Source organism: Hyaena hyaena, unplaced genomic scaffold (assembly GCF_003009895.1).
Source record: "Hyaena hyaena isolate Hyena2069 unplaced genomic scaffold, ASM300989v1 scaffold_76, whole genome shotgun sequence".
Taxonomy (NCBI): domain Eukaryota; kingdom Metazoa; phylum Chordata; class Mammalia; order Carnivora; family Hyaenidae; genus Hyaena; species Hyaena hyaena.
Genome location: NW_024080709.1, coordinates 621,500 through 645,147, shown reverse-complemented (window position 1 = coordinate 645,147; position 23,648 = coordinate 621,500). Strand labels below are relative to the sequence as shown.

Below are 23,648 nucleotides of genomic sequence, written 5' to 3'. Positions count from 1 at the left end.
TCCATTTGTTGTTGTTTTTACTGCCTCTGCCCATGCACCCTTTTCAACTACTGGCTTATAAATTTACTGACACAGTTCAAATATCCTGAGTATAAAAATTTCTAGAGCAGATTTTTCTCAACCTAAGTTCCTTTGTGGAAATCATAAAAATCTCATAGTTTTTTACAGATACATAGACCAATGGAATAGAATAGAGAACTCAGATTTGGACCCACAAATGTATGGCCAACTAATCTTTGACAAAGCGGAAAGAGTATCCAATGGAAAAAAGACAGCCTCTTTAACAGATGGTGCTGGGAGAACGGGACAGCAACATGCAGAAGAATGTAACTAGATCACTTTCTCACACCATACACAAAACTAAACTCAAAATGGATAAAGGACCTGAATGTGAGACAGGAAATCATCAAAATCCTAGAGGAGAAAGCAGGAAACAACCTCCTTGACCTCAACCGCAGCAATTTCTTACTTGACACATCCCCAAAGGCAAGGGAATCAAGAGCAAAAATGAACTACTGGGACCTCATCAAGATAAAAAGCTTCTGCACAGCAAAGGAAACAATCAGTAAAACTAATTGGCAACCGACAGAATGGGAAAAGATAGTTGCAAATGACATATCAGATAAATGGCTAGTATCCAAAATCCATAAGGAATTCACCAAACTCCACACCCAAAAAACAAAACAATCCAGTGAAGAAATGGGCATAAGATATGGACACTTCTCCAAAGAGGACATCCAGATGGCCAACAGACACATGAAACGATGCTCAGCATCCCTCATCATCAGGGAAATACAAATCAAAACCACACTCAGATACCACCTCACGCCAGTCAGAGTGGCTAAAATGAGCAAATCAGAGAACTCTAGATGCTGGCGAGGATGTGGAGAAACGGGCACCCTCCTACACTGTTGGGGAGAATGTAAACTGGTGCAGCCCCTCTGGAAAAGTGTGGAGGTTCCTCAGGAAACTAACAATAGAACTCCCCTAGGACCCAGCACTAGCACTGCTAGGAATTTACCCAAGGGATACAGGAGTGTTGATGCATAGGGGCACGTGTACCCCAATGTTGATAGCAGCACTCTCCACAATAGCTAAAACATGGAAAGAGCCTAAGTGTCCATCAACAGATGAATGGATCAAGATGTGGTTTATCTATACTGTGGAATACTCCATGGCAATGAGAAAGAATGAAATCTGGCCACGTGTAGCAACGTGGATGGAACTCGAGGGTGTTATGCTGAGCGAAATAAGTCAGGCAGAAAAGGACAGCTACCATATGTTTGCATGTATAGGAGGATTAGGAGGAACTTAACAGAGGACCATGGGGGAGAAGGGGAAAAATAGTTGGAGAGAGGGAGGGAGGCAAACCATGAGAGACTCTTGAATGCTGAGAACTCAGGGCTGATGGGAGTGGGGGAGGGCACTTGTGGGGACGAGTACGGGATGTTATATGGAAACCAACTTGATAAACTATTTAAAAAAATAAAATCTCATAGTTTTTTGAAAATAGGTGGTTTTAACTTTTTCCAAATATAAAAATAGAGTACTATGTTCTTTCAAACCCCTAAGTGCTCCTCACCCCCCTGGTTACAACACTGTCCCCAGCTAGCACCGGACACCACCAGCCCCTGACGAAGAGTAAGTGCTACGGGAAGTGCACACACCCCGGGAACAGCTCCACCCCGCCTGCTGGCGACCCTGCAAGAGGCCTGGGAGCGGCTCCAACCACCCCTCCCAACCCTCCCATGTCCACCTCTTGATGTCCCGATAGTCACAGGAACAGCCTTTGCACAAAGATGAGTTGCTTCAGTGTTTTTTATTAAATGATACATCCCAAGTATCAAAGTGGCCTCGGTGCAAACAAACGACAGGACCAGGCAGACAAAAGCACCACGGACTACACGTGACAACTGTTTAGCTAATTCTGTTGCAATGATTTTGTATCAGTCTCCGAGCCGATGAACTCCAGCATTTTTTCTTAATCTAGTCCCGCATGATTCCAATTCCTGAGGGAAAGCTGGCGTCCACTGCAACATCCTTGGGTGTGAACCAAGCCCTCTGAGAAGAATTCAGGTATTTATACCCCCACACCCAATACAATGGAATCTGTATTGTTACCAGATACTACAGATTTCATTTAAAACTGGAAATGAGCCCTGATAGCACTTCTCTCTCTGTCATTCTGGCTGGTCAAGAGGGCTGCGCCAAGTCCCCTCGCCTGTACAGCAGCGCTCCAGGGGGCTTCCTCAACAACTTTCTGTGCTCGGGCAGAAGTTCTCGGTAATAACGTGTAAGGACTGAACACTGACCGCCACACAGAAACTCCGAAGTGTCAATAGCTTCCGAATGCAGCACCGCATCAGCTCCCTGGAGACGACACTGGCGCAGCTCCGGCCGGGCCCACGCTCCCCGCAGGGGTGTGTAAGCCGAGCGCTGTCGGTGAGTGGCGGCCCGCATTCCCCTGCTGACTGCGGAGCAGGTGTGGTCGGGCACCAGTCTGGGGGTCCCGCGTCATAAACACGTCTTAATAAATAGCAAAATGGCATTTTAGAGAGAGCACACTAAGAGCTCTTCGCAACGTTTTCATCCCAAGAACAAAAACGGACGTCCAGGAGACCGCGAGAGCCCGAGCCGGCGCGGGGCCCCCGGGCGGCTCCTCTCCTTCAGGAAGTGAGGCCACACCGAGGTTACAGGAGGCCGTCGCTTAAAAAGCGATTTCTGGTGTTTCTCCTAAAGCCTGTCTCTTCATGCTTACTCCACATTCTTTATATAATAAACTCTTTGTTTCACTTACAGAAAAATTAAAAGAATTATTTCCCCCTCTACCTTTTAATTAAATCTTCCAGTAGAAGCCAAAATGATCCAAGGAAAGAAAAGCTACATTGTTACCTAGTTTAAAAGTTCAAATTTAGATAGTAATTCAGATATTTAAACCTAATTATAAATGGTTATCTGAAAAATCACTAAACATAGGGGAAAAAAACACAGTTTACAGGAATTAGTTTTTTCTGGCTTTAGTATTCTTTTAAATGTTTCCTTAGAACATGAATCCGTTTTTCTACAAATCCACATAATTCTAGCCTGAAGGAAATTTCATTAATGTAATTTTGTTAAAGAGCAGAGCATATGACTATAAAGACCTGAATTTTTTTTTAAGAATATACAGTGTACTAAAAAATCCCTTCAGTTCTCCCAAATTTAAAAAAACGTTATCACACCTTCTAAAAACAACGTTTTTTTCTTTCAAGTCAAATCCAAGTAGCTAGAAGACAGAGTCAGCTTTTATTCACAAAAGTAGAAAAACAGGAGGTGCTAAATGTTTCGCAGAAACTCGAATTTCTACAAAGTACAAGTATCAGCGATGTATTTCAGTAATGGTGGGAGAATAAATATGCTACCTAATACACAATTTTGAGACAAAAGATGCCCCGGATGGAAATGTCATCTCTTCGCTGCTTGAGAAACAAGATGATCTTCATTATTAGTAACAATCCCCTTCTCTTTTCTTAGGTGGTCATCTGAAATTCACAGAAATAAAGGTCAGTACTTATCCCAAGTCAAAATAAGCAGTGTGCACACATACTACATGTATTCTGAGATATTATATATTGAATATTGTAGGAGTTCTTTTTTTAAAAATATATTTCAAATGTTTATTTTTGGGGGGGGGAGAGTGGGAGGGAGAGAGGAGCAGAGAGAGGGAGACACAGAATCCGAAGCAGCTCCAGGCTCCCAGCTGTCAGCACAGAGCCTGATGCAGGCCTTGAACTTGTGGACCACAAGATCATGACCTGAGCTGAAGTCGGACGCTTAACTGTGCCACCCAGGGACCCCTGATATTGTAGGAGTTCTTCAGGTGGCTCAGGACAAAGAAAGGAAGTCACCATTTTTACAACATTACCGAGGAAAGCAGAAAACAGTTGGTACTAAAGACTCTCTCCAGCGTGGAATGCGAGCAGCCCAGAGTGAACCCGCAAATAAGCAGTAGGTACAGACTCCTCTTACGCCCTATGTAAGGAATGGGATTCGCAAGCACAGTGCTCCGTGAGCATGCTAAAGGGTGCCAACGTTCTTCAACTAAGAAACAAACCTTTCTTCAAACAGAAGGGTCTCTCAACAGCACCCTCGTGTGGCCAGAAAAAAACTAGCAGTTTCCATCTTCCTACCCGAATCAGCAAAGTATCCAAGAAACTAGAAAATGTTCTCCAGTCAAAATCACAACAAAGCTCTGTGAGGGTTCAGAAGACCCTAGGGCCCCAGTGACCACCCCCTGTGCTCTGGCAACAGAAGGAGCCCTCATCACTTCTGCTCAATTTTGTCATGGGGGCAAAGGGGTGGAGGGCAGAAGTGTTCTAGAGCAAAAGAAATGCAACACCAATGCAATGCAAAGACTAAATTCTGAGCGATTGTGAAAAACTGAAAATATTGCTCAGACACTTTTTACAATGGAAAAAGCCATTTTTAAGACAATTTTGATGACAGGAGAGAAAGAATACCAATTTAGGCAGTTGTTAGAAATCCGCATTTTAGCACCACAAGCACATACTGGATCTTTTTTCTTTAATATTTATTTTAATTTTTGTTTACTTGTGTGTGTGTGTGAGAGAGAGAGAGAGAGAGAGAGAGAGAGAGAGAGAGAGAGAATGAGCACGAGCAGGGGAGCGGCAGAGAGAGAGAGACAGACACAGAATCAGAAGCAGGCTCCAGGCTCTGAGCTGTCAGCAAAGAGCCTGACGTGGGGCTCGAACCCACAAACGATGAGATCATGACCTGAGCGGAAACCAAGCACCGGATGCTTAACCGATGGAGCCGCCCAGGTGCCCCGGGACCCTAATTCTGAAGGCAGGCTGGCTGTACGCCGAGTGCCATGAGCCCACGGCAGCTGGTCACTCACGAAAGACGGAGACCCCAGGCCTGGGTCACAGATGACGACCACCCTCGTTTTAGGCAGCTTTGCTGGACAGAACAAAATGGAGACCACACCCAGTTGAGGTTTTCTGGAAAAGCACTGTAAAGAAACGAAGTACGGCCTGCATGTCCTTCACAGGTGTGCAGTAAAGCTGCGCTAATCATTTCCGCTGTCACAGCGCAGCTGGGTTTTGTCTGCAGCGAGAACTACTCTGCCTCCAATATCTGAAGCGCTAATACCAGCGGCACTAATGGGCTGGTTACCATTCCAAAGGGGAGTGTGTCCGCACCCACCCTGTGAGTCTTCAGCAACTGAGAGCTCTCCGAGAGAAGTGCTTTCACGCTGGCCTGCTTCAGGCATGTGTCCAAATAGAAGAGAATTTCATGTTCACGTTTTCTATTTCAGGTGGATGGGCTTCTGTGGAGATCAGGTATTGTCATCTGAAGAAGAATTACTGTAGTATCTTCATAACCTTTTCAATGTCAAACCAAACACATTTTCATCAAACGGCGAGCTAGAATCCAGAAGTAAACAGAATGCTCGTGTGCGACCAGGACAAAATGCAGTTTTGGGCTGATAATTCCTCACAGATCATTGCGAAAAGAGTTCACTGTTACCAAGAAAATGTTTGCTGGTCAAGAAAAATAATTTGCAAAATCACTGCTCTTCTATTAGTTCAGCGGCGATCCTCATTTCTGAGCTTTCCACACATGGGGCACCCAGAGGCTTATGGCTTGAATTGGAGTTTCTGAAGGCCCCAAAGTAACTAATGCACTCTCCTCCCTCCCTCCCTCCCTCTCCCTTCCACTCCCCAGCACTCTTACCTCCCAGGTGTGAAGCTACCACTAGCTATTCTGTGACCCACATCTCAAAAAGAACAGAACTCAGTTAAGAAATACTGTTACTTGTAACTTTGTTATTAGTCATTAGGCATGAATGAGATGGGGGGCCTGGGTGGCTCAGTCAGCTGGGCCCAGGTTATGAGCTCACAGGTCAATCCCCACATCGGGCTCTGTGCGTCAAGCTCAGAGCCTGAAGCCTGTTTCCGATTCTGTGTCTCTCTCTCTCTGCCTCTCCTCTGCTCATGTTCTGTCTCTCTCAAATATCAACATTAAAAAAAAAAAAAAAGCTTAGGAGCGGGGCAAGCACGTGGATGGAACTGGAGAGCATTATGCTAAGCGAAGTCAGTCAGAGAAGACAAATAACATATGATTTCACTCCTATGTGGAATTTAAAAAACAAAACACATGAGCAAAGAGAAAAAAAACAAAGAGGCAAACCAAGAAAGAGACTCTTAACTAGAGAGCGCACACTGTCAGTCACCAGAGGGGAGACGGGGCGGGGGGGGGGGGGCGGGGGAAATCGGTGATGGGGATGAAGGAGGGCCCTTGAGATGAGCACAGTGTACGCTTGAAAAAAATAGAAATAAAAAGCATACAAGGCAGGAAAGTTATTTCTCAGGAGATTATTTCTCCTTCTGGGAGAAACTACCCACGTCGTGGTTTGCTGCTGAGCGCTGTCTGTGTGTCCATCACCCCGGTGGCGATTACACAGAGCAACTGCCATCGTCATATCACCTGTAGGCACGTGAGCTGGCGGGGCCTTTTTGGCGGGGAGTCGGACAGTATCTTCCCCACTTTTTAGCACGTCCCTGCTCTGAACCAGCAACGGAATTCTGGGCACCCACACAACACAAATACCCGTGCGGGCAAAGAAGAAACTCTATGCTGCAGTACAGTGAACGCCAGCAACTCACACCACAGAGGCGCATGAGTAAGGGGCGGTCAGCAAGGCCACGAGCGACTACACGAGGCTAAGAACGAGGTCCGCGTCGGTCTCACGTGCTGACAGGACAAGTGACGAGAAGCAAACTGCGGGCTGACACGCAGACACTGAAACACACAGGAAGTGAGTCCCACCTGCGAACAGGGGCCTCCCCTGTGGAAGAAGAGACACGAGGAGAGAGACACGAGGGAAGAGGCTAAAGCAAATTTTACACCATATTATTTGACTGTTTCGAGATGTGCTCGTGCACGTGTTTTGGTCTAAGTACTTGCCGAGCGGGAGGCACTACTGACAGTTGCTCAAAAGCCCTGAAACATGGAGGCAAACGGCGGTCGGACGTGCTGATGTGGCTAAAGATGGTGAGCGAGTCACCTACCCTCACAGTCTCGGTTTTCCCAAGTGTAAAGTGAGGAGGCGGCAATGATTTCCTTTTCAACGGCCCGTTGGCTCGGCTGGGCGCTCTCAGATGAGATGGGCACTCCTCAGGAAACCAGCAATCCCCTCCTTGGGAGGTCGACTTGCCTCACCAATGCCTCCCTTCCAGATCGCGGGAGACACAGCGAGTACTCGGCATGACTAGCACTGCCCACAGCCGCTTACAGAAACTTCCACGGGCGATCTGTGTTTTAGGTGCTCCCTACCAGCTTCTGTCCACATTCTAGAGCTACAGCTGTTCTGTCCATCTGCTGCCTGAGCCACCCCCGCCCTTGACTGCCCTTCTTAGAAAGAGGTCAACTCTACCAAAGCTGGAAAGCAGCTGATAAACCACTCCATTCAGATTATGAAATTGAGAGCCTACTGCTGATGTGAGCCAAATAGAAAGCTCATTTTGAGAGCAAACGCTCTGAAAGAAACCGAGGCTATTCTGCTAACAATCTGTTACATATAGGTAACTGCCAGTCCTCCTTAAACAATATTCTAAAAATGCAAAGGACACAGAAACCTATGGCTTCTCTATCTGTATCGTTCTTCACTAAAACCGGGGGGGCGGGTGGCATGATGAGCAGATAAAATGCTATTTGTTCAGTAGACCAACAATCTAAGCCGCTCCAAAGAGTACAAATCTATGCGAAAATCAGGTTTTCCCAAACTTCTGTAAAGAAATAATATTGAAGAATTCTTTCTGTCCAGTCATTCCCCTCAAGACCCTCCTTCCAAAACGCATTTTTTAAAGGATGATAAGTTCACAGACTAAAACTGTATTAGGTATAAGTGCAATTAAATTATGAATCAAAAGCTCAAGAAAAACTATTCTGGAGAGAAAAATATTTAAGAAGATATACTTGCTGACAGCAAAATGATACACTTCAGGAAACTCATACCCCTTTGCCTTCTTCCGCTAGGATGTCTGCCAAGATGTGGGTTTGGAGGCCGCAGTGAAGAGCCTCTCAGAGACGGACTTTGGAGATCCTCCTTAGCTCCATGCAAGAAATGAGCTAAAATGCCATATAAAAGAGGTCTAGAGCAGGAAGAAAACCAAAATCGATTAAAATAGCAGATACAGGACGAGCTTAAAACAAATCTCTATTCTTTATGTTTGTTTATTTTCAGAGCGAGCGAGCAAGCATGCACCCATAAACCAGGAGGGGCAGAGGGAGAGAGCATCCCATGCAGGTTCCACACTCAGCACAGGGCCCGACTTGCGGCTCCACTGGATCGTGAGATCACAACCTGAGCCGAACTCAAGAGGTGGGCACTCATCCAGGCACCCCAAAACCTCTACTCTGTAAGGCAGCCTCTGCCCCCCAAAACGGCCAGATAATTCTCCGTACTTAAAGAAGGTGCAGGGTTATTATCCAATTCGCAAACTATTCATGCTTTTTAAAATTTAAGAGTACCATTTAACTCGAAAGACAATTTAAAAATCCAGAGAACTCGTGTTACCAACTTAAACATCATCTAAACTGAAATACAAGGTCAAACAATACACAGGAATTCAGCTTTTCAACTTTAAAGTGCAGCGTAAAACCTCGCAGTACCCAGCACTGTCCGACACACAACAGGTATTCAGTAAACACTGGATGGATAAATCCTTGCTAAATTAGGTCATATGTCTCCAGAGCCAGGCTGCCTGGGTTCAAATCCTGGCTTCACCACTTGACCTCAACAAGATTCTTAATGTCCCCTCCTCAGAAACGTTCCTTCCTCTGTAAATGAGGGTAAGTGCAGTCCTTAACTCCCAGGGCTACTGTGGACTAAATGAGCTGTTTTATAAGATGCCTCAACCCTTATGAAAGGAATAGACTTATGATCCAGGAATATGAAACAGGTCTTTTTGTTCATTTTTAAACCAATGGGTCCCAAAGAGCTAACTGGCTCAAGAAGACTTTTAAATTTAAATACTTTTGCTCTTCAATTAACATTGGTAAAGTTTTAAGACTTAAAATTTTAAGATTCAGATATCCTTAAATGTTATTAGAAAATATACAGCTAGCACATTTAATCCACAAATTCATGGATATTAAGGTTTTTTTTTAAATACAAGTGAAAAATGGAGAATTTTTTTCAAGATCAGCCTTATAATACTGTATTCGCAATGTTAAAACACAGAAACTCTGAAAACTAGTTTTCTTCATAAATTTGGAACAAATTCATTTGGTGGCATGGCCTGACCTAACATAAGGCTATTTTAGACTTTATCCTACTTTGTGTGAAAATTCTTAAGTTTCCCTGAAAAAGATGAATGTGTCTGTGGAGAGCTACTCTACACTCACACAGGCACATGTAGCTAGAGTGCTGGGGGTGCTTCACCCGGCTCTACAGAGTCGTAACTGAGAAACAGAATTGTACAGTATTTAAACCGTATAGTGTGGAAACGGGACACTCACATACACACACACTGCGAGGGAATTCCCCTCAGCGAATTAAGTAACATATCCATCACCTCATACACTTACTTCTGTAAGCGTGTGTTACTTTTGTGGGTGAGAAAATTTGAATTTTACAATCCATGTTACTTTTTAAAATCTGAGAACTTCACCATGGAAGTGTTTTTAAACAAAGCGGTGTCTTTTAAAAAGCAAAGTGTTGGCAGTTTGAAGTGTTAAGTTGGAAAAGAAAGTGACTGGAGACAGAGGGAGCTGACGGAGGCTTCCCAACAACGCAGGACGCAGGGCAGGAGGTGGGAGCGGGCAGGGGAGGTGAACCTGCAAAGTGAGCGGTGCAGGAAGGAAGCAGAGCCACAAACTTCAGGGACTCTGAGTCGAAGCCCCAAATGCTACACAAGACGCCTATAAGGGGGGGTTAAGGAGATGAAAACAACAGATTTCACTGTTGGTCACACGGAGTTTGAGAAGCCAGCAGAAACGTGGGCCCACAATTCAGGGCGCGGGTTAGATTTCAAGCCAGTCACCAGCAGGGAGGCATCATCAAAGCCGTGCAAACTGGAAAGAGTGGCCGGGGGACAAAATGTGGTTTTGTTAAGGACAAAACTCGAGTGGTCACAATTTGAAGGAAGCTTAGGGGAGCCCGTGAAGAAACTGAGAACACTGTTAGGAAAAGAAAAACCTACATAGTAAAGGATCATAAAAGACAAATGACAACAGGGGTTTTGAGGGAGAAAAGTCAGTATTACAAAATGCCACAGAAACTCCAGGAAAACGGAGCTTCTCATACTGGAAGTACACAGCACAGAGCCGCTCTGGTGCCGGGGCCTTGGGACCGAGCACAGGATAAAGGCGGCATGTGACCCTGGGGCACTCACCTTACACAGGCTTGTGGGAGAGTTCAATTTAACTGATAAGTCATTTTAACATTTTTACGGTAGAACAATCATACCATGAAGTAGAAGGAAAAAAATTCGACAAAGGTTTAGAAAGAGAAAACCTAAGACTTCAAAGGTATTTCTTGCTAAGGGAAAGGATCCTTTGAGCCAAGTCCCCTGGCCTCCTAGGGACTTTTTTTTTTTTTTTTTTTAATGCCACTAAGGGATTCTCTAGAAAAAGTTTAAGCAACCCTGAAGTCGGAAAAGAACCAACAAACTACTAGAAAGTGGTCACCCTTCCTTTCAAGAGCACAGCTCCAGTTTAAACGCTGATGGGAGAATTTAACATGCAGAGAGAGCAAAAGAGACACAGTAACAAAATGAAAACAGACAGCTAGTTTTCACTGAGTACAGTGGTGAAAACGAGTTGTCTGGGTTTTAGGGGGATCAGAGTATATTATTAGGTTGAAGTGAAGGAAATAATCGGGAGGAAGAGTTCAATGTAAGGAAACAAGTGATAAAGCAAAGCCTCAGAGGGAACAAAAAAAAAGGGGGGCGGGGATGCATCAAGAAGCCAAGAGTGAGCCTTAGCAGGACGGTTGCTCAGTCCTCTGAAACCAGGGGAATTCCACTCCAGAGAGCAGACGTCTTATCCTGTTTATGGCTACATACCTTGCACTTGGTGTCGTGTTAGACACACACCCGAACCAAATAAATACCTACTGAATTAAGATGAAATCAAACCACCACTATGTGATTATGACTCCAATACAACACTATCTAAAAATGTATTTTTAAGTTTTTATTTTAAAAAATATTATTAAAAAAATGTTCTCGGCACAAAAACAGACACTCAGATCCGTGGAACAGAATAGAGAACTCAGAAACGTGTGGCCAACTCATCTTTGACAAAGCAGGAAAGAATATCCAGTGGAATAAGACCGTCTCTTCAGCAGGTGGTGCGGGGAAGACTGGACAGGGACATGCAGAGAATTGAACCTGGACCACTTTCTTACACCAGACACAAAAATAAACTTAAAATGGATGAAAGACCTAAGCATAAGACAGGAAGCCATCAAAATGCCAGAAGAGAAAGCAGGCAAAAACCTCTTTGACCTTGGCCGCAGCAACTTCTTACTCAACACGTCTCCAGACATAAGGGAAACCAAAGCAAAAATGAACTACTGGGACCTCATTAAATAAAAAGCTTCTGCACAGTGAAGGAAACAATCAGTGAAACTAAAAGGCAACTGACAGAATGGGAGAAGATATTTGCAAACAACATATCAGAGAAAGGGTTAGTATCCAAAATCTATAAAGAACTTATCAAACTCAACACCCAAAAAACAAATCATCCAGCAAAGACATGGGCAAAAGACATGAATAGACACTTCTCCAAAGAGGACATCCAGATGGCCAACAGACACATAAAAAAATGCTCAACATCACTCCTCATCAGGGAAATACAAATCAAAACTACAATGAGATACCACCTCACACCTGTCAGAATGGCGAACATAAACAACTCAGGCAACAACAGATGTTGGCGAGGATGCAGAGAGAGAGGATCTCTTTTGCACTGCTGGTGGGAATGCAAACTGGTGCAGCCACTCTGGAAACCAGTATGGAGGTTCCTCAAAAAGTCAAAAATTGAACTACCCTATAACCCAGCAACTGCACTACTAGGTATTTATCCAAGGGATACAGGTATGCTGTTTCGAAGGGGCACATGCACCTCCATGTTTATAGCAGTGCTATCAACAATAGCCAAAGTATGGAAATAGCCTAAATGTCCATTGATGGATGAATGGATAAAGATGTGGTACGTATACAATGGAATATTACTCAACAATCAAAAAGAATGAAATCTTGCCATTTGCAAATTTGTGGATGGAACTAGAGGGTATTATGCTAAGTGAAATTAGAGAAAGACAAATATCATGTAACTTCACTCATATGACAACTTTAACATACAAAAGAGATGAACATAAGGGAAGGGAAGCAAAAATAATAGAAAAACAGGGAGGGGGACAAAACATAAGAGACTCTTAATATAGAGAAGAAACAGAGTGTTGCTGAAGGCTTGTGGGAGGGAGGTGGGCTTAATGGGCAAGGGGCTTAAGGAATCTACTCCTGAAATCATTGTTGCACCACGTACTAACTTGTATATAAATTATAAAAAATAAATTATAGGAGGAAAAAAAAAGGTCTTACATTGTGTTATCTTTTGATTCTTCAAATGCATTTAGTTCCCGGATGAGAAACTGTCTGTCCAATGGAACTACAGGCTGACCGGATTCTGGAGGAAAAACCAGGAGTCCTTATTCATCTAAAAAGCACATATGATTTTGATAAGAACCACTTACCAGGTATACAGACTTCCAGATTTTGGAAGACTGACGATGGCACATACCAAGGCAGACCCAACAGTATGTGAATTTATGGTTTTAAAAATATGTTTTGTTACATGCATAATGTAATAGAGTTTAACATAAATTCATTTTTCAAATTCCCCCATTTTTGCCTGGGAACATACTATTTCTCATACTGGACTTCAGAAGTCTTTTTTGGAAGAGGTTTACAAATTAAACACAGAATAGTAACAATATCCATCTGGGAGCAATAATTCTAGAAGTAAAATTGACCCAAATCTGAAATGCTGGCAAGGACACAGGCTAACTGGATACTCTCAGCCACTGCTTTGCTGGTAGGAGAGGCAAAATGGTACAGCCACTTTGGAAAAGGGTTGAGCCGTTTCTTACAAAGGTGAGCATGTACGCACCACACACAACCTCTCAATCCTACCCTTAGCTCTTGACTCAAGAGAAATGAAAGCTTACGTTCACATAGAAACTTGTGCGAGAATGTTTATGGCAGCTTGATAACCGCCCAAAACTAGAAACCACTGGTGATAATGGATGAGATCGGCACAGCCATACAAAGGAATGCTACTCAGGGGAGAAATACAACACAGCTGAATCTCAAATGCATTATGCTAAGTGAAAGGAAGTGGACTCACAAGGCTACTTCCTGATGGGTTCATTTATATGACATTCTGGAAAAGGCAAATGACAGGTACAGAAAACAACCGATCAGTGCCTGCTAGGGGTGGGGGTAGACAAAAAAGTGGACTACGACAGGGCACAGGGACTTTTTTGAGGCAATAACAATATTCTCCATTGTGACTGTAACTGTGGTGGTAGTTACACAACGGTATGTGTTTGGTAAAATTCATAGAGGTGTACACTCACCAAGGTATATTGTCCTGTTAATTATACCTTCGTTTTTTAAAAAAGCCAAGACACTGAATATGAAACTTGACTTGACACTTAATATGATGGTTACTACATTTCCTTTTAGGGAAACCCAATCCAAGACCTCATTCATTGTATTTTCATCAGTTTCTTCTTCTCTGAATACTAACGGTATATGGAGCCATCTGTAACAGACTGATCAAAGTGGGTACTGATACTGAAGATCCTTAGGCCACTAAAAATCCTGGTCTTTATTCAGTTAAGGTATATGCTTAACATTAAATAAGACATCTCGAGTATCAATAAAAAAGCTATTAAATCAATGTTCCAGCATCTCAAAGAATTCATTCTCTCTTCTAAAATCTACTTCACGGTAGATGGCTCAGTCAGTTAAGCGTCTGACTTCGGCTCAGGTCATGATCTCACGGTTCGTGGGTTCAAGCCCTGGGTCGGACTCTGTCCTGACAGCTCAGAGCCTGGAGCCTGCTTCGGATTCTATGTCTCCCTCTCTCTCTGACCCTCCCCTGCTCACGCTCGCACTCTTGCTCTCAGAATAAAAACATTAAAAAAATAGTAATAAATTAAAAAAAAAATCTACTTCATGACCTCTTTTCTTTGATGAAGGATGAGACAGTCTTAAAGCACAGAGTAAGCCTTAAAGCAGGCAATCAAATGATACACGTGCCACCTTTCCAATTCCATTTCTTCCCCAGTGCAGAGGAAAGTCTGTCTTGACTACCGTGCATACCTTCCAGTTCTTTACTTTCTTCAGAAATAAAATTTAACAGACAAATGTCTCTAACTGTCCATCTCCTCCCCCTCAATACCACTTCTCTGAGTTTTCTCACTGGAGTTTACCTTCCTAATTCTTTTTAAATACCATGCTTTTACACACATTTGCATATATCCATAACCTATAATAGTAGCAATATTTTAAAGTTTTGTCTCTAGTGTTTCTTATTTTTAATAAAAAAAAGATACATCAAAACTGTATTTTTAAAGCATATATACAGAAAAAAGCTCGCAGCAAACAAAACGTAAACAACTGCTTATTCTCAGCATCAGGAATTACAGATGAATTTTCAAAGTATGCATCTAGTGTTTAGTTATTCATTCTCCCCTACAATGCAGTAAACCCCAGGAGCTCATCCAAGCTATGGAAAGAACCCATGAGACGTGTATGTCCCTGTCACTCGGATGACACTGTGTGCTAATGGAAGTCAATTTCCAGCCTAAACATTTTCTGAGAAGTGAGGGAAGAGAAAAAGCAGATTCTGTTTCACCTAAGTAACAATAGCCTCTTACCTGATATGAGGACAGATGCTGTATACTTATATTTGTTGAATTCCAAATACTCCCGAATTAATTCATTAATTAGAAGGTTTTCATGAGACAGTGGCGGTCGGGGCTCACTTTCATCATTCAGGGCATTGAAAACTTCAGCTCGGATCCTTGCTTTTAAATGCCCTAATACTCCTCTTTTCTCCAAGGTGTCCTTTAAAACTGTTAAACACAAAATATTAGGTTTCAATTATAGAATAAATTTGGTCCTTTTTTAAAAGATTTTTTATTAAGTAATCTCTACATCCAACACGGAGCTCAAACTCATTCAAAGTCTTGAGATCAAGAGTCACACACTCCACAGACTGCGCAGGCCAGGCACGGCTCAAGGCTTAGGCATACTCTGAAGAAAAACGTGTAACTAGAAAATGGCCTAATAGCCATTGTTTTCATCTAAACAGTGTGCCAAATGGAAGTTATCCAATTAGCTACCACAAGTCATGTTTGTGATAAATATATAAAGTTCTCAAGTTGCAATGATTTGCTATTTTAATATATTTAAGCAAGTTCAAGTTTATCTTTCCAACATCATCACTGTCAGAAGCTACAGTCTGACACGCATCTTTAGTGAGGGAGGAAAGGGTGGCACAGAATTACGCTTAGTTTACCGGGGCCTGAAATTAACCCTACTGCCTCGTATGTTTTTAAGAGTGTTTAGCACTGCAGACAGGTTCTTTGTGTCACTAAAAATCTCTGGTCTAGAAAGGTGACTAAAGACATAAAAGGAAGGAATATGTTGTCTTTTGATAAAAACCTTCAATATCCCATTTAGAACAAAAAGGTATTTTGGGGGGGGCGGGTGTTTGTTTTTGTAAGACACTTACAAGTTAATTTCCTAAAAAACAGCAGGATTCTGAAATTATAAGCCTAGTTAGAAATCTAGCACCTGGCTCTATCACTGGCATCTTAAGGAATCAGGCATATATATGTTAACTGTAATCCAACTTCTTGATGAGCAAGAGTCGTACTGCAGTACCAGTTATGATAATGAGATTTAACTATAAATATTAGTATTGATACTGAAGGGCATTGGGCTGAACTGGCATCATTCCTTGCAGTGATCTGGAACCCTCTTTCACACTATCCCTAAAGGCTAAGTAACGCAGACAATCAACACATCTCACAGTGTCTAGAACATAGTAAGAGCTCAAAAACTCTACTTGGGAGCATTATAATACAGTGTCATATAATACTGGTGTAATAAACATAGTTTAATACTGTACTGTGCCCTACCAAAGGCACCAAATAAGTACATCAAAATAAAGAAAATTCATCAACAGAGCCCAAAGTGCTTATCCATGTGATTATAAACATAAAATTCCTTTAAACTTTAATAGACAACAGCAAAAACCTGGGTCATCTGATTCCATTACAGAGATACCACGTAGACTAAATTTTAACCTTTCTTGCTCCTTGTTTTTAAACCATCCCTTCAACCTATTCGGCAGGCGTGCCAGTAGTTATCACGCAATCAGACTGTGTAACAGGCCCAGAAAGGGAGGGCCCAGCCTTATCAGTCTCAGGGTCATCCACAGCCCTGTTAACTCCATCTTTGGAGTTTGATGGAGAGTTTCCGCTGCCCATGATCCTGTCCCAGTGACTGTATCTGCACACAGCACAGCCTCAAAGTCAACAGAGAAATGCGAATTAATGAAGCTGGAGTTGGGAAGACTAGGCCGCCAGCTCCCGCCTCAGGTGCCCCCAGGGGCGCCCGCTCCAACAGGACTAGTTCTACCTTGGGAGGTAGGAAAACGTGAGGCTTCAAAAGGGTAAAAGTCCATACAACGTAGGACAATTGCTCGGGAGACACACCGTCAGGGAGTTTCTCGTGGACACAAAGCAAATTCAGAACTGGACAACGCAGAAAAAACACACAGGGCTCCCTAGATCTGTGCGGGACACTCCTAACCCCCAGAGTTACATCTTCTTTTGGGGTTCCGTATCATTTTGCCCTTCCTATTATCGTGTTTACAACACTACCCTGTAACAACTTCCTCAGAAAGAGGTTGTTAACTTGCATTAATATCCCAAAGTATCTTTACCTTTTTTTGCTTAAACAAGTTTATTTATTTATTTTTGAGAGCCAGAGTGAGCAGGGGAGGAGCAGGCAGAGAGAGAGGGAGGGAGGGGGGGAGAGAGAGAGAGAGAGAGAGACACCCCCCCCCCCAAATCCCATGCGGGCTCCAACTCACAACCGCAGAATCATGACCTGAGCCTAAATCAGGAGCGAGGTGCTTAACCATCGAGACCACCCAGGCGCCCCGCCCCTTTCTGCCCCCTCCGCGAAGGATCTTTGAATCCTCTGAAGCTGGGGCTTGATTTTAGCTCAGGTCATGATCTGTGTGAGTTCCAGCCCCCCATCAGGCTCCCGGGTGGCAGTGTGGAGCATGCTTGGGATTCTGTTTCTCTCCCCGTCTCTCTCAAAACAAATAAAATTTAAAGAATCTTTAAAAAAAAAAAAATCCTCTGAAGCTGATGCAGTATCACATGTGTTATACATTCCCTGCGGGGAGTGAGATCTTATTCACGTGAAGTCCGTTATAGCTGATAAATGCAAGGCTTTTTTAGGACTGTTCACCAGCCCAGCGCCCAAATACACATTCCTGTCCATGCTTCCTGCATCCTATTCCCAAAGAGATTCAACCCCTCCCTGCCACATCTTTAAGAATTACTGCTTTGGATCCCAAGTTCCCTGAAAACTCAACTGGTCTAATTAACTGGGTACCAGGATCATCCAGGGATTAAGACCTAGAGTTCAGGTGCGGCTGATCTAGGTTCTCACACTGGGCCACTTTCTAGCGAAGTTACTTTGGGCGAGCTATTTCCCCTCGCGGCGCCTCTATTTCCCAGTCTATAAAATGGACATAAGGTTGTTACACAGAATCTATTAGGCAATAGTGGGGCCGGGCACTGCCTGACACTTAAGGCTCTGTTACTTATAATTGCTATCATTTGGACATTCGCGTCAAAGCCAACGGTGAACAAAAATGTTACCAGCTTCACGGACTCGGATCTTAATGGCCAAGCAAGGAAACTTCCTACCTCCAGTGTTTCCCAATGGAGAGCGGATTGTTTTAAGGATTCAGTGATAATTAACCAAGGATTTGGGACTGTACGTAACCCCAATGACGGCTGTGGGTACCGTAATCATGCAGTCCCAAAGGAAAGGAGTGCCCCAAAGCCTCGGCCCGAGAGCGGTCTCACAAATGCGCCAGAGGCCCGACGTGCAGGAATGCAGACTCCTCGGGCACCTGCGGGTCCCGCAGCTCCGGCTCCAGCTCAAAGCCGGTTTCAAAACTGCCCCAGTGCGACCAGCTTCCCTTACATAGGGCCCGGACCCGGCGGCGGCCGCCACACCAGCCGGACCCTCTGCGGGCCCAGACGCCGCAGAGCGAGCCCCCCCCCCCCCCGGAAAGGCTGACTCTGTGTCTCGCGCGCGCTCCTTTCGTTCCATCCTTTGCACGGGAGGAAGGCCAGACGCCTTCCACCCGGCAAACATCCCATGCGCACTCACCAGCCTTCAGCTCGGCAACAGTCGCCATTTTTCAACCGCCGTCAGGGGCGCGTCTCGGCTGTGCGCACGCGCAGCTCCGCCCCCCTCTGCGGCATGGTGTCCAGCCAATAGGTGCGCTGCTCTCGCTACACTCGGCCCCGCCCCTTCCAGTTTTCTCTCTCTGGAGTTGGGTGGGTGGGGACTCTCCGGAGGGATCTCACCAATCAGCGAGCTCTCTAAGTGTGAGGGTAGAGGGAGGAGGAGCCAGGAGTAAGGCATCCTGTAGCTTTGCAGGCCGGTGGGACTTTAGTGCTTTAGTTTACTAACCCTCCTAAGATCTGCCCACTGGTCCTCTCTGCAGCCTCAGGTACTAACTGTCAATGGTTACCATGTAGTAAGCCTGTGGTTCTCAAACTTGAGCGTGCCTCAGTCGCCTTGAAGACTTGTTAAAACAGATCGCTGGGTCCCACTCCTGGGGTTTCTAATTTAGTCCATCTAGGATGAGATCCGAGAACTGCATTTCTAACAAGTTCTCAGGGGATGGCGATGCTGCTGGTCTGGGGATCACACCTTGAGAACCCCTGTATTAAGTACTTACTACGAGCCTAACAGTGTGCTAAATCCTTTACTCACGTTGGCTTATTGATTTCTCTATTATTACTCGCATTCTAAAAGGAGACAGCTGAGTCTTTGATAACTGAGCAGGCTTAACCAAGATCACCAGCAAATGGAGGTAAGATTGGAATACAGGCCTCTTGCTTTTGAGGCCTGTTTTCTTCCACTGACACTTAATACTGGGTAGTACACATGAGGAGTCCAAGAGCTATCTGTGAATAATTGATGAACAAATAAACTCTACGATCCCAGTTTTGTACCCAAAACCTACCCAGTGGGAGGTTCTGTGATTCCAGTGAGGAATCCAGTTCTGTGCTTCCTTCCATTGCCAGGAAGGCCAACAGCTGTGACCTAGATCCTAGAACAGTGTTCTTTAAACTGCTAGTCTTTATCCGTAGTAGGTTTTGAAATCTATTTGAGTGGCTCCCAGTGAACATATTTTTAATGAAATGGAATAAACAAAGAAATACTGTTTTCTGAAACTTTTGTTTGAGTTATGGTGTATGTCCTGATTCCTGGTGTATTTTTTTTTAATTAAAAATTTTTTTTAATATTTTTTTTTTGAGAGAGACAATGTGAGAGGAGGAGGGGCAGAGAGAGAGAGGGAGACACAGAACCCAAAGCAGGCTCCAGGCTCAGAGCTGTCGGCATAGAGCCTGACATGGGGCTCAAACTCATGAACAGTGAGATCATGACCTGAGCCAAAGTTGGACACTTAACTGACTGAGGGTACCCAGGTGCTCCATCCCCTTTTTAAGTTTATTTATTTATCTTGAGAGAGAGAACTCACAAACCATGAGATCATGACCTGAGCTGAATTCAGATGCTTAAGTGACTGAGCCACCCAGGCACCCCGAATTTTGACCTCATGGAACCCAGATCTGTAAATTTAGAAAGGTCCTATTCATCACACTTCCCTATTCTGTAAAGCCCGTAGAGCCTGAATTCCTGGCCGACATCTCAAGAGATTTATAAGGATTAACTCAATTCCATAGGTAGAATGTTTGAGCTCCTCAGAGAAAAGCACTCTTGGATATGTTGATGAGGAACTCAGAGAGAAAGGCAAATAGTAATGCAATTGATTGATTAGTAGTGGTAATCATAAAACAGATAACACCCATTGCCACTCTGTGTGACAGGTACACCTCTAAAGCTTGACTTAACGTCGTCCCCAAGATTCCTGTGAGGTAGATACTCACACAGAAATCACCTGCAGTAAAATTTCAGGGCGCCTGGGTGACAGCTCAGAGCCTGGAGCCTGCTTCCGATTCTGTGTCTCCCTCTCTCTCTGCCCCTCCCATCCAAAAATAAATATTAAAAAAAATTATAAAGTAAAATTTTATTGAAAAAATTACTGAAATTGGGGAATACACTGTGTTGGGAAGGATGTAGAGAAACAGACATCACCATTTCTCCCTGCTACGTGGGTGTATTGGCTCCACCTTCTCGGAAAGCTATTAGGCAATATTTAATCAATCTTTCACACCCTATGACCCACCAGTTGCAGTTCTAGGAATGTATCTTACACATACTCTCACATATAATTACCAAAGATATGTGCATAAGAATATTCAGCGTAGCACTGTTTATTATAGTAGACAACAATCTTTACGCATCCATCAGAATGGCTGAAATAAAAACAAGCCACAATGACAATACCAAATGCTGGTGACTGTGTATACATTGGTGGTAGAAAAACAAAGTGGTAGAGTCACTATGGAAATTGTTTTGGCAACTGCTTATGAAGCCAAACATACACTCACCACTCAACTTAGCAATTCACTCATAGGTGTTTGCCCAGGAGAAATAAAAACTTAGGTCTACACAAAAGCCAAGATGAAATAATAGTAGATTTTTTTCAAGTTGTATTTATTTTTATTTGCATTTAACATTCTCCCTCTGTTCTTGGTAGTAAGGATAGTAAGAATACTTTTTTTTACATTTCTATTTATTTTTTAAAATTTACATCCAAGTTAGCATATAGTGCAACAATGATTTCAGAAGGAGATTCCTTAATGCCCCTCACCCCTTTAGCCCATCCCCCCTCCCACAAGGCCTTCAGTAACTCTGTTCTCCATATTTGAGAGCCTCTTATGTTTTGTCCCCCTCCCTGTTTTTATGTTATTTTTGCTTCCCTTCCCTTATGTTCATCTGTTTTGTATCTTAAAGTCCTCATCTGAGTGAAGTCATAGGATATTTGTCTTTCGCTAATTTCGCTTAGCATAATGCCCTCTAGTTCCATCCACGAGTTTGCAAATGGCAAGATTTCATTCTTTTTGATTGTATATATATACTCCATTGTATATATATATATATACACCACATCTTCTTTATCCATTCATCCATCGATGGACATTTGGGCTCTTTCATACTACTATTTCAAAGGGACACATGCACCTCAATGTTTATAGCAGCACTATCAACAACAGCCAAAGTATGTAAAGAACCCAAATGTCCATCGATGGATGAATGGATAAAGAATTAATAGTAGATTTTTTCATGACCCTCCCAGCTGGAAATGACCTAATGCCTTCCAACTGGTAAACAGATATAAATTAGCTGTGGTCTATGTCTGAACTACGGAATAATAAATACTCAGTAATAAAAAGTAACCAGCCACTGGTTGACGTAACAATGTAGGTGAATCTCGAATGCAATGGGCTTGGTGAAAGAAACAAGTCTCAAAAAGCTACACCAGGTATGATTCCACTTACAATTTTGGAAGAGGCAAAGCCCCTTTGGAAAAGATACCGAAAGTGGTTGCCAAGGGCTGGGATGCATGAAGGGGACTGTGTATAAAGACGCAATAGGATGATTTTTGGAGTCATGGAACTGTTCTATGCCTTGCTTGTGACTATGTGGTTGTGTGCATTTATCAAAATTCACAGAGCCGTACACTTGGAAGAACGAACTTTACTGCATGTACGTCTCAATCAACTTGACTTATTACAAGTTACTGGAAATCCCAGTATCATCAGTAGGGAAACTGGTTCAGTAAATTAAAGTATAGTCGTAAACAAAATACAGCCATTCCAAAGAAGATAGAGTTCTGAACATATACATATGTAATTCTCGGCAAGATGCATAGATAGAAAATTTTAAAAGCACAGTCAGGGGCGCCTGGGTGGCTCAGTTGGTTAAGCACCCGACCTCGGCTCAGGTCATGATCTCACGGTTCGTGGGTTAGAACCCCACGTCGGGCTCTGTGCTGACTGCCAGCTCAGAGCCTGGAGCCTCTTTCAGTCTGTGACTCCCTCTCTCTCTGACCCTCCCCTGCTCACACTGTCTCTCTCTCTCAGATAAAAATTTTTTTTTTAATTTTAAAAATAAAAAAATAAAAACACAGTCCAGTACATAGCACGAGGAATGTAACCAACAGGCTACCTCTGAGAAGCTGTACAAAAGAGTAGAGCAAAAATTTCCTCTTGAGAAGGAAGACTGGATATCTAGGGGGTGATGTTCAGAGAGAGACTTATGTTTTAAATCATAGACCAATTTTGATTTAAGTGTTGATTTCATTATGTGCATGCGTCACTGTGCATAATCAAGTGTGTGCACCATCAACCATCAGTGCCGCCTCCTGATTACATACCTTCACACACTCGATTCTGGAAAATGTAAGGGAATTAATACCTCCTTTGACCAATGGGAACCAGTGGATAATCCATGTCTTGGGTGGACATTTCTGAGACATATTCTAGATAGTTCCTTATGGGATCTCCGTTGGGACCGAGCTCCGCCCAGGGCGGTAACTATGACCCACCACTGCATTGGCTTCACCTCCTTCAGTTTCCCCACTCTGATTTCCCAGAATTCTTCCCAAAATAAACTATTCGCCAATAAGCCCTTGAGCCATTCTGCTTTTTGGGTTAAACCAAGCCAGGACAGTTGCCTTCACATACATATGAAGTAAATGCAGAGCCCTGGCATGACTGCTCATTACCCCAATCACAAGTTCAGCTTTCTGACCCAGGATCATTGCAACCGATCATCTCAAGTGGAGTAAATGGCATTTATGAGCTTCGCGGAATAAGATGGGAATTCTGTCATTGTGTGTCTATTCGTTTTATCGTTATACGATGTTGTAAGCTGATGTGAGTATATGTAACTGGGATGTACAGAGACCATGCTGAGCAAGGCAGGGTTAGGGGGACCTGAAGGGACCTGAAATGTCTTCATAAGCCACAGAACCTTGTTCTGATCTTTTAATACTACAGGTTCAGTTGTTGGAACACGGGTCCGCTGCCTGCTTCTATCAATGAAATCTTACTAGAACACACGGCCATGCCTGTTTTCGAATGCATAGACTGTGGGTTTTCTCACTCTACAAGGACTGAGAAGTTCCAACAGAGACCACATGGCCACAAACTTAAAATATTTGATCTGGCTCTTTAAGAAAAAGTTGGCCCACTCCCAGCTTCTTGTTCTATAATTTTTCCAGGCAAAGGGTATACTGGTAACAGATCAGCCATTATTGTTTTCTGAGCACTAGCCAGTAATAATAAACATGGCACCTTATAACCTATGAAGCTCTCACTGTGTATG

At 43.5% G+C, this 23,648-nt stretch overlaps 1 protein-coding gene across 3 annotated transcripts; it reads right to left on the bottom strand.

The window, feature by feature from the left end:
- Positions 1–1,800: 1,800 nt before the first annotated feature.
- CEP20 (centrosomal protein 20) lies at positions 1,801–18,556 on the bottom strand. Of its 3 annotated transcripts, XR_005528631.1 has the most exons (6): positions 18,510–18,556; positions 14,960–15,157; positions 12,615–12,699; positions 8,020–8,156; positions 5,206–5,329; positions 1,801–3,521 (listed from the first exon to the last, which is right to left on the bottom strand). XR_005528631.1 is itself a non-coding variant. In XM_039233621.1 (5 exons), the coding sequence occupies exons 1-5, from the start codon at positions 18,535–18,537 to the stop codon at positions 3,445–3,447; spliced, it is 525 nt and encodes a 174-aa protein (XP_039089552.1). In that variant the 5' UTR covers positions 18,538–18,556; the 3' UTR covers positions 1,801–3,444. The 3 variants fall into 3 exon arrangements, 2 of the variants coding, with proteins under 2 accessions (XP_039089552.1, XP_039089553.1); XM_039233621.1 differs by lacking the exon at positions 5,206–5,329; XM_039233622.1 differs by lacking the exons at positions 5,206–5,329; positions 8,020–8,156.
- Positions 18,557–23,648: the final 5,092 nt, after the last annotated feature.